Genomic DNA, 11077 nt, shown 5'->3' with positions numbered 1-11077 from the left:
ATTTTTAAGTATGATCAGAGTAATCCCATGTCAGTCCTAACTTTCTCTCAGTTTGATAGCTACGTGAAAAATGTTCAGATAGCAAAAAATAACCAACACAGCAAACAAAAGCTTAGATTCACATTATCCTTCAGAAAATAATTTTTATTTAAATCAAAGTGATTTTAAATTTGCATACAAGTGAAAAAGGCATTTGAATTTTATCAAACATAATGCACTGATGTTTAGACCAAAAATTTTTGTTTTGAAGTAACTATTCACTTGCAAATTTCTTTTAGCCATTTGTACTCCTGATTATGCCAACTTTCTAAGTACTATTACAAATAAAACTACAATATGAAAATATTAATGCATAATATGTCTACAACATGTACTATTTTAAACAGCATTTACAAAAAACACTTTTGTGACAAAACCTTTGCATGCCTGATATGCAAGCATAGGACCTCAACAAATACGTTTATGTAAAGTTAAACTTAAGTTGTGCAAGACTTCTGAAGTTTAAACAAATACTGTAGTCAACCTTTACGGGAATGACATTTACAAAACTATTTCTGGCCAATATGAAGTTAAATTACAAGAAGGCCAACTTGGGCTTCTCAGCAGATGCAATAAACTACATGAGAAACAACAACATGTAGAAAAAAAATCTCGTAAAATTTAAGGTGCTTGGTATTATTAAAAATAACAGCTAAAATACCTACGATTAAATACCTGTGAAATGAACATGTTTACATGGCTGGTGTGTAAACAGGGAGCAACAAACTGCAAAGAACATTGGAAAACACTTCAGAAGTCTAACAAAATTCTGAAATGTTTTTTAAAATCTAATTATGTCCCCTCCCTACATTCTTTCTATGACACAGTCAACTAATTATTCTAACCCTACATTTTACACATATAGATGCTAAACTAACAGAGGCTAAATGCATTAAGAGATTTATTTAAATACCTTTGTGGAAATGGTAGCAATTTAGGCCTACTACATTCAGTCTCTGTCAAACACAGCACACATTCCCAATGCTACATACTATGTTTCAGGATAGCTAATCTACGTACAGTTTTACAGATAGGCTAACATGAAGCACAGACCAATTTAAAAAAAATAATAAAAAAAAAAAAACAAAGAAACACCATAAATAACTATGACCAGAGCAGACTTTCTTATTCATACTGTGACTTGGACTTTAGCGAAAACAAAACCTCCCAGAAGACACCCTTCAGCGGCAGAGGGATACGGGCAGCCGCCGCTGAGGCAAAACGGCGGGAAAAAGCACAAGCGCTACTAACGCGCCGGACGGGCCCGCCCCGGCGGGAAAGCTGCGTCGGGGGCGGGGCTCCGGGAAGCCCCTCCCCTCTCCGCCCCGCCCCAAGAATTCACCAGTCGCCGGCCAACGATCAGACAAAATGGTGTCGGCTCAGCTCCTCAGGTTGAGCGCTTAAAGGAGCCGCAGCGCATTGGGCCTGGTGGCCGCTGGAGACGACAAACGCTTAGTGGAGTACGGGAGGTGAGAGAGGCGCGTTGGGAGCCGGTGCCTTTCGCTCGGGGTCGCCTGAAGGCCGCCCGTGCCCGCCGCTGCCCGGCGGGAAGCGGTGAGACGGCGTTACCATGTCAACGCAGATAATCAAAGCGGAGGCCTGAGGGGAGCCACCCTCGGCGAGAACCGGGATCCCCCTTCAGCGACAATCGCCGCTTCTCGGCCGCCTCGCTGTGGGCTGTGGGCGCGGCGCTGCCCCGCAGCCCGGCCCCGCGGAGGGGAGCTGTGCCCGGGGCTCCGCCGGTAGCGCCGCGCCGGGCGCCGCCATCCTGTCAGGTGCGGGCCTGGCGGGAGGCGGGCAGGGGCCGCTCCTTGGCTGCGGCGGGAGCCCGCTGGGAGCCCCGGGGGGGGCTGGCAGCGCCGGGGGCCCCTCGGCTGCAGGGGCAGCCCAGCGCGTCTGCATTCCCCGCCGGCTCTAGCGTGACAGGTCTGCCGTGGTTTTCATGGAAAAGCCACAATCTGTTCTCAAGAAACCGCGTTACAATGCCGAATGCTCACCTTATAACATGAGGGAGCTTCCCAAACGAGCTTTTCAGTACCTCACTTTCTCTAGGCTCGCTTTCCTGGCCCGGAACGAGTTACATCACCCAGTATTGGATACAAGAGACTGGCTCCTTCATTCTTTATTTTTGAAGAATCACGGGGAAAAAAATCGATTTAATGAATAAAATCTTCTCAAGACACTTATTCATATAGCTCTAAGTTCTCTTAAAAGCATGCGTGTCTGTCTTAAGGAATGCCTTAAAATATGCTTTTTGTTTACTGAGTGTTTTAGTAAAAATCTGTCCCTTGAAGATGGTTACTACAAGGGCTTTGATGCATGGAATGTGTGCATGGCTGTTTCTACACTTACCCCTTGGGAAATATATTTCTCACCAGGCAAAGTTTCTGTTAACCTTCTCTGGAATTTCCCAGGCACTCACGGAACTACTTGTTTGCAGAAAGGGAAACACTGAAGGAATGCTTGTGCTGGACTGATTTTAATTTTTTTCCTCTGTTGCCCTTTTTTTTGTGTTTTGTGGGTTTTTTTTGGCTTGTATTTGCTCTTCTAGCAGCAAAGTGGGTGATTTATAGCTTTGCCAAAAACAGTTGGGATCCCAGTCCTCCCTTTCTGTCCTCTACCAGCTGTTGGTCTGAGTTGAGAGTATCTCCAAACCTGACAGACTTTGTGTAAACCGTAAATACAGGACAGTTACCAAGATTAGTTGCAAAACAGAAAGCAGTTCAGCCAGGTCTTGGTGTGCTATAGAATGGTGTAAGTAAAAAGGTATGCTGCTCTGAGTATGTATTAGCCTGTGAAAACTGGAAGCCGTCACCCATTGGAGAATCGGCTTAGATAATGTTTTTTGGCACCATATCATTGCTAGAAATACTTTCTTACGATAAAACCCCCAATTTTTCAAATGTCACCTCTCTGGTGTCCCAAACTGTATCATCTGAAGTGATAAATCATGTTGTTAAGCACATAGATACTGAGACAGCAAGCACCTAATGTCCTTAACATGCTTCTGAGCGCCTTTGTTGGCATGCAAACTGTGAAGATTTAGACTTACATGCAGACTGACATTTATTTCTGTTCTTCCAGATATTAGTCATATGATATTCTGTGTTTTTGGTAATGAAGAAAGGCTTTGTAAGTGAAGCATTATATAGAAAACCACAGATGTCAGCTTCTCAGACACCTAGTCCAATGTCTCCTGTGAGTTCGAGATCACCATCTCCTCTTGGCCAACAGACATCTCCATCTGCTTGCAAAAGCAGAGAGCAGAGGCACCAACAACTTGATATGTCAGAAAATGTAGAAGCTGCTTTTGAGTGTAATTTTCATAAAGGTATTGTATAAATAACTGCTGGTATGAAAGTACATACTAAAAGCATAAAAAGCTAATGTTCTGTGAACTGTCTTATTAAAGATGTATGCTCAGTTAGAAAGAACGCTGAAGAATTTGCTTTTATCTTTTGGTACTCAAATGTGGAAATGATAGTAATGAAAGCTGTGTAGAATAATGAGACTTTTACTCCTTACATTCTGTGCTGGGAGGAAAACTGGCAAAGGGAGATGCATACTGTGCCTTTTTCAAAAGGCTATACATGCTTACTCTAACATGTCATTTCCTGTAAATGCTTCTGGTGTACTGTTTCTTCTTATCCCCTGTGGCAGTGAAGGTGGGGGAATAATTTTCAATGTTTTCCCGGTATACAGGGTGAAGTATAAGATTAATAAAATCACCGATTCTTTCACTACTGAAGGTAGTTTCTCTGTTTAATTTCAGATGAAAATGGTGTTAGTCCAGGAGTTAGATACATTACTGAAGCACTTATAAAACGTCTGTCAAAACAGGAAGATTTGGCATGTATAAGCTCACTGAATCTTTCTTCCTCAAAGGATGGGGATAAGAAATTTAAGGTAAGTGATTGAAAATAACCAGTAATTAAAGTTAAAAATTCATTCTGATTTTTTTAAAGGTCTGTTTTTATATGGATTTAAACAGCTATATTCTGATTATGTTAGCGTAGTTCTACAAGGAGATCCTTTGTTTTTAAAAAAAAGTCCGCAAAAGAAAAAAAATTGGATCAATTAGAGTAAGTTTAGAACACCATCCATTTCAGTAACTTTTTAGCTTTTGGATTGTTCTGGTTTGGTGGGGTTTTTTTTGTCTTGTTTTTTAATGGCAGGTTTTCCTCTGTGTAGGTGAGACTGGTCTACTGTAAATTTAAAATCTGGTTTTCCTCTTTCAACACTACAGAAGACCGTACCTAAAGCAGGGTTTCAGAAGCAACAGTGAAACTGTGATTAATAAAGTGTTAGAATACTTTGTATTTCTTAATGAATAGATGGCTCTTAAAATTGAAAATCTGCCTTTTTCTTAAAAACAACAAAAAATCCCCACCAACCAAACCCAAGTTGCAATACCATGGGATTAATTTTATTTTCTTTAGTACATAGAAAATCTGGAAAACTGCTCTGAACTGGAGACACTAAATCTTAGTAACAACCAAATAGAGAAGATTGAGAAGTTGGATAAACTGATGAAGTTGTGTGAACTCAATTTGTCTTACAACAGAATCAGGTAAGCAGAAACACTAATGGTTTTGCTAAATCCAGGTACAATAAAGCTGAGTTTCTCTTACTGTGTGTGTGAACAGTTAAGGTGAATTTCCCATCAGTTGTATGGCAAGACTAACAGGCTTTGATAGATCTTAAAAATTACAAGCCGTAAGATATTAGAAGGCTAAATAGTTCTGGGAAGTGCTGTTCATATACCACAGCTGCAGTTAAACATGTTTTCCTAGGGAACCAAGCCAGAAATGCAATTTTCCAGACGCCATAATGAAGGTACAATAACCCAATTAAATGCATTACATTTTTAAATAAACTTTTACTGCATATTATTACAGATAATACAAGAAGTTTTCTTATAGGAGAGGAAGCTGAAAGGGCTGGATCAAGCAGGCCGTAAACTCACTGAATTGCTTTTTCACTTTTACTGTTTTGAGAGTCTGGTATCTTGTCTGAGTGGTATAAAAATATTGAAGGCAGTACACAATAGCAAAATTGTTTCCTTTAATTTTTCTGTTAGTGAATTAGGACCTTTACGTGAGACTGACTTAGCAGTAGAGAAGCTGCGTTTTCAGCAGAGGAATTAATAGGAAGTAAGTGAGACACTACCACTTCTACACATTGCATTTGCACAACTTCCTCTCTCAACAGGAATTGAAAACATCAGAGTAGCTTTTAGCTACTGCTGTATTTTTTCAGTGGAGTTATATACAATTGGTATATACTCCAAAAATAGTACAGTCACAAGAGCACATTCTACTGCACTTTGTTAGGGTACTCATATCTTTAGATAAATGCTCCAGTAAACTAAAAAATAGCATGTTTTCCTCATTAGCTGTTCAGTGTTGTAATGAAAACACTAAAAAAAATGTAGTTCTGCCTGCTGACAGTTTACAGGTGATCCTTCTTTTGTATGAAAAAAATAAAAAATTTTATTTGGGTTCATCTGTGTCCCATAATGTTCTCAGGGAAAAAAGAACACGTTTTGCATATTAAAATGTAATTACCACACATTAAAATAAAGCTAATATTAAAATAAAGATATGTATACATTAGAGGTTTAGTGAGCCACAGTGAGCAAGGAGGTCTTGCTGTGAATTTTTTTGTTATCTTAACGTAGTATTTGGATGTAACTGGTGTAACTTAATTTGAATTTAGAGTCCATGGCAGTAAGCAACTGTTTTTACTCATCTCTTGGATCATAATTGGGACAGATTTTGCTGTAGTTTATCCAGAATATCTAAGTTATACTGTAATTTTGCTATAGTCCATGATAAGTTATGTTTTTCTTCTTTTTTTTTCAGTAAAATTGAAGGTATAGAACATATGCATAATCTACAAAAGCTGAACCTTGCAGGGAATGAGATTGAGTATATTCCTACGTGGGTAGGGAAGAAACTGAGATCCCTGCGCATCCTTGATTTGAAATGGAATAAAGTATCATCAGTAAGTAATTATAGTTAGGAACAAAATTGCTCAGAATCTTTTAATGATGTGAACTGGTATATTTACGTTAATTGACTTGGAGTAATTTCTGTTCTTTTTCCACAAAGTCTGTTGTAAGCCTAATAAAGTTGTTTATCAAAAAAACCTTCTTCTGTACCAGGTATTCACAGCATAAACATAAATGTTGTTCAGGAAAGCATAAGCTTATGGAAGCTTAGAAAATCTTGGTGAAAATGTGAAGACTTTTGCATGTTATTGATGGTATCCCTTATGATAAGTCAATTATATAGTTCTGGAGATCTGTAAATAATCTATTTGCATCTATTTTGTATTTATTATGGTGACTGATTTACTTCTGTCATCCAGGTTAATTTCCATGTTTGGCAGCTACAAAAGGGCGTCTATGAAATGAAATAACTTAATAAGATTCCTAAATGAGTCATGCTAGGAGGAGAGATGAACCAGCTGTTTGAGTACTCCTCATGATAAAAAACTCCCTTTTTTAATACTTAAGTCTGGGGGAATGGAGGGTTATATATATCCACAGGCCCTGTTATCTCGAAATTTCCAAGGTCAAGCTTGATTAAATTTGGCCTCTTTGCAGTGGTATTTTTTCATAGAAGAAACAATTTGATTTGAGGAAGTTACTTTAGTTCTAGTGCTGTGTATTTTGGTAGGTTTTTATAGATTATTCTTTAGCATAAATTTTAAAATAGATTCTTTGATATGGACGTAACATAAAACATTCTGTACAATCAGAAATTCACTGATGGGGTTTAATTGTGCTTGGAAGGATATCTAATCATTGTTCCATTTGTCTTCGATTTAGCTCCGTGATATAGCTAAACTAAGGCCTCTACAAGATCTGACCTCTCTATTCCTTGCTGATAATCCAGTTGTAAGTCTGCCTCACTACTCCTTGTACACCGTATTCCACTTGCGAGCACTGGAAAACTTGGATGGACAGCCAGTGACAAATTATGACAGGCAGGAAGCTCTGGAGAGGTTTGATTTAGGTAATAGTAATGTGTTAGAACTAAAGTGAATGACACAAAACTTAAATTTAGAAGGAAAATATTTTCAATTTGAATGTTTCTGTTATTTTGTTTTTCAGAAGAGAGAGATAAATTAGAAAGACAGTTGGAAAACACAGTAAAGGAGTTGGAGGACCTTAAACTTAACCAGTCCCAAGTGCTTGAGCAACTACATCATCAAGATGAGGTCAACAGATCATTAAAGGAAAAGATTCTGCAACGGAAACAAAGCTATGAAGACCTACAAAGGAACTTGAACACCAAAAATGAATTGGTAAGAACAACCCTTGCACTATGTAAATATTTTGAATAGTTCTCTTGTCAGAAACAGAGTTGTCTATGTGAGAGTTCAAATGGCTGGAGATTTATGTTTGAGAGACAAAACTTAGGTGCTGCAACTTTTCAGAGTTGTTATTCATTGACCAGTTGTTCTTAGGTATTCTTTCTGTGGAAAATGTAAGTATGTTGAACCAGCAATCAGTATCGTTCATTTATAGTAACCAACTTGCTTGCGTCTAGTTATTTTTCTTTGTTTAAAATTTTGTCAGTTGATGAAAGGTTAAGCATCCTGTAGCTGCTAAATTGCTGATGTATTGAATCTCCTGCATTGTTGCTGTTGCAATAAGGGAAAAGATTAAATGCTTTTACAAAAACAAGGTATGCATACAAGTTGTATGTCAGTAGTACCCCTTGACTGTTATTTTGGGTAATGTCTGTTAGTTTACTTGTACTCACATCATCCTAAAAACTTAGCTCTGATAAGTATCTTTCATTGGTAGCTATAAAATGCAAGAAAACTACTTGTGTGTGCTCAGTTGTGAGTAACCTGATGGGAACTTAATATATGGCTTTTATCCTGCCTGTTAGACTTGTCTTCTAAAATTGTATCCTTCAGAATCTGTGGGTAATACTTCTATAGCTGTTTCATCTGTGAACACACACAGTAACCAGCAGCCTATTTCTATAGTGTAGTTTTCAGTGAAGTGAGATTTAGGAGCATGTATTTTGCAGCTTAACCCACTCTTATCCTTTGGATGACAAACTTTGCTGGCTTCTTTCTTCCTTTAGCTGGTGTATTGGTTTGTCACAGTTCCCTTTCCGCAGAGCCTTTATTCCTCACTGAAGGTAGCCCTACTGTGCTCCTGGGTTGCATGGTCATTTTTATTTCTAGGATTTATTTGCATGTTTACTGAAGTAGGAACATTTCTGTAAAGTGTTCCAGTGAGACTTTATATTCGTTGTGGTTTTTGGATACAATTTTGTTGACTTTTTGGTTTCCTTTGAAACACAGTTAGCCTTTTGCATGACATATATCTGGTTTTAGAATCTTTCTTTAAGCCTTTCCTTTATTCCAGTCTGTTCTGTTTTCTTTTCCTCCATTAGTCCTGCTTTCCACTGTCTGTTGGAGTTTTGCTGCATGTTCTTTCTCAGGTATCCAGTGTGAAAAGTTGATTTAAAAAGAAATCACATGATGGACCTGTAGTTAAAAAAAATAAATTCAAAACCTAACTAGCACCAGGCTAAGCTAAAGTGAAATGATAGGGTCTATACGCCTGACAATTGAGATACTTTGTTTCTTTTACAGACAGTGAGTGTTAATAGTTCTCACTGCTCATTAGTAGCAGTAAGTACATTTGTTACTTGGCCTAGATTTTGCTAAAGGATTGTACCCAAATTATTTTTTTTATCCTAAGTTAGCGACAAATTTATTTTCAAACCTTTAATGCGTGTAAACTTAAAAGGCCTTTCATGTGATCATTTGTGTTATATTAATTGTGGGCTTTTTGTCTACTCCTAGTCATCGTATTGTATCTTGTAATAAAGTTGCACTTTGATATTCTTGATACAAAACACACCATCTTAATTATTCTAATATGAGTTTTGTTTCAAAGTTGATGTCTTTGCCCTTCTCTCTACTGAATTGAAATTTGTGATAATGATGACACTTGCATGAATGCAGCTTACTTTGTTTACTGGTTTATTAGTTAAAGCAGAAGACAATGGAGCTAACCCGAGCTTGCCAGAAGCAGTATGAATTGGAGCAGGAACTGGCGTTTTATAAGATTGATGCAAAATTTGAACCTTTAAATTATTTTCCACCAGAGGTAATAATTTTAAAATAATGGATGTTTTCATTGAACTTAATAGGTTTTCTATAATTCTATTAGATACTGCTTTATTAAGAGTTATTAGTTACAAAATAGAAAAACTTAATTTTAAAATCGTAAGTTACAAGATTTGAACTAAACTGAATCTGAGCGACAGTCACGTGTTGAATATTAGTATACATACCAATACACGTATGTTTTAGCTAAGTAGAGTCAGTGAACAAGTATTTCATTCTCACTATTAACCAAACAAACTATACTCCTCTCTTCTGGCTTAATTTTGGAGGCCCTTTCACTTGGAGAAATTCCACAAGCCAGAATGTTCTTGAGTTATACAGGGTTAGAAAAAAACAGGTTGGTTTCTTTTTTCCTCCTAGTAGAGCTAACCTCTGTCATGCTTGCAAAGAAATTGTAGAGATGCCTGAATGAAAGGAGTCTGCATAAGAAATTTAAAGATCAGTAATCATTACATGACTTTATATATGTTGATTACAAACATGAATAATATTTTTAAGTTATGTTTGAGTAAAGTTTAAGTACAATAATGTAATAAACTAAGTACGATCTATATTACTATTAAGTCTAAAATACAAAGAAAAATTCCTCCCAGTAAATATCCACTGGCATTTCCCCTTTGCAATAAACTGATCATATGGCAATTTGGTTTATTTGTTTTTAATTCTGTTACAAAATAATGAGAATGTTCAAGGCCAAACAGTCAAGTGTAGTCTGTTTGCTTCTAATTACTCTGATTTCAGCTTGGTTTTCCTTTATGTGCTTTTTAAGAGGCTTAAATGTATACTATGAGTTGGCTGCAACCATACTTCTGAGATAAAGACATATTGCTTAATACATTTCAGGATGTTGAACTTGATAATGTACCTGGTGAAAGCCCATACATTGGTAAGGCCAGGTATAAAAGAAATATGTTTATAAGAGAATGCTACATTGGTTACAAAGCTCAGCAGATGAAGATTGGAAGAATGCAACCAAATGAAGATGACTTCTATAGAAAACCCCAGCTGAAATTGCAGCTCCAAACTCTAGATGAACTACTAGAGGGTAAAGAAAAAAAGATTCGTTCAGGTAAGTTATTAACTTTTAATAAATAAAAAATAGTATGTATATCAATGTAGTTTATTCCACTGATTAAATGATACATATTTGACATGAGATGGCAATAGTGTGTCAAAGGCTTTAAGTGCTGTGATTTCCAAAGAGTGTACTTGATGCATTTTCGGTCAAAACTGTTACAATTTCTTTCTGCTGTTATTCTAAGATAACTCAGGATTAAAGGATTAAATATTATAGGGAGGTTTCATATTTTATGGTTTTAGTTGTATAAGACTCATTAAAAACAATTTTTGAGAAACTAGAATGTATTTTATTATTTTTTTTTTAAAAAAATGCATTTTGATTAACATGTTAACAGAAAACAGGCATACCAGTGTTATACAGAATATTATAATTTATTTTGTGGGGTTGTGTGTTTTTTTATGCAGCACAAAGAACATTAGAAGAACTGCAAAGTGCAGCAAGAAATGCAGAGCAACAGGTTTTGCAGGTAACTGGGGAACTGCAACAACTGAAGGATGCTTTGGCTCAGAAAAAAGTATGTGAAGAAGTTGCTACATGAATAGCAAGGGAAAGCATTCTAACCGGTGTTGATGTAGAAAATACAATATATGGTTTTCTCCCCATTCTTTTTTAAAGGGGCCATTGTACATGTGTAAATCCATTTGTCGTGCATCAGAAAAATCTTAAGGGTTTTAGGTAGTTTGTTTATAAACAAGTTGTCAGAGTTGTAGTGCAGTTAATAGCATCTAGGTGTGTTCCATGCAGTGCTGCTGCTGGTTGTTAACTTCTCCCAGAATGCTTTGGAAAAATGTA

The 11077-nt window shown here is 37.0% G+C and overlaps 1 protein-coding gene across 8 annotated transcripts in view; it reads left to right on the top strand.

Moving 5' to 3' along the window:
- Positions 1 to 1368: 1368 nt before the first annotated feature.
- The window catches only part of CNTRL (centriolin), a 36827-nt gene continuing 27118 nt past the window's right edge, over positions 1369 to 11077 (top strand). For 2 of the 8 annotated variants that reach the window (XM_080402865.1, XM_080402864.1), the window contains exons 1-10: positions 1369 to 1508; positions 3124 to 3370; positions 3812 to 3945; positions 4479 to 4609; positions 5904 to 6045; positions 6875 to 7061; positions 7160 to 7353; positions 9065 to 9184; positions 10048 to 10273; positions 10690 to 10799. In XM_080402865.1, the coding sequence (XP_080258991.1) occupies positions 3157 to 3370; positions 3812 to 3945; positions 4479 to 4609; positions 5904 to 6045; positions 6875 to 7061; positions 7160 to 7353; positions 9065 to 9184; positions 10048 to 10273; positions 10690 to 10799 (1458 nt within the window). In that variant the 5' untranslated portion in view covers positions 1369 to 1508; positions 3124 to 3156. The remainder of the gene's footprint in view (positions 1509 to 3123; positions 3371 to 3811; positions 3946 to 4478; positions 4610 to 5903; positions 6046 to 6874; positions 7062 to 7159; positions 7354 to 9064; positions 9185 to 10047; positions 10274 to 10689; positions 10800 to 11077) is intronic. The other 6 variants (XM_080402860.1, XM_080402858.1, XM_080402859.1 and 3 more) reach the window with 5 other exon arrangements.

Source organism: Falco punctatus (genome assembly GCF_963210335.1).
Source record: "Falco punctatus genome assembly, chromosome: 9".
Lineage (NCBI taxonomy): Eukaryota > Metazoa > Chordata > Aves > Falconiformes > Falconidae > Falco > Falco punctatus.
Note: the sequence above shows the minus strand (reverse complement) of the source record. Positions and strands in the feature narration are given on the sequence as shown.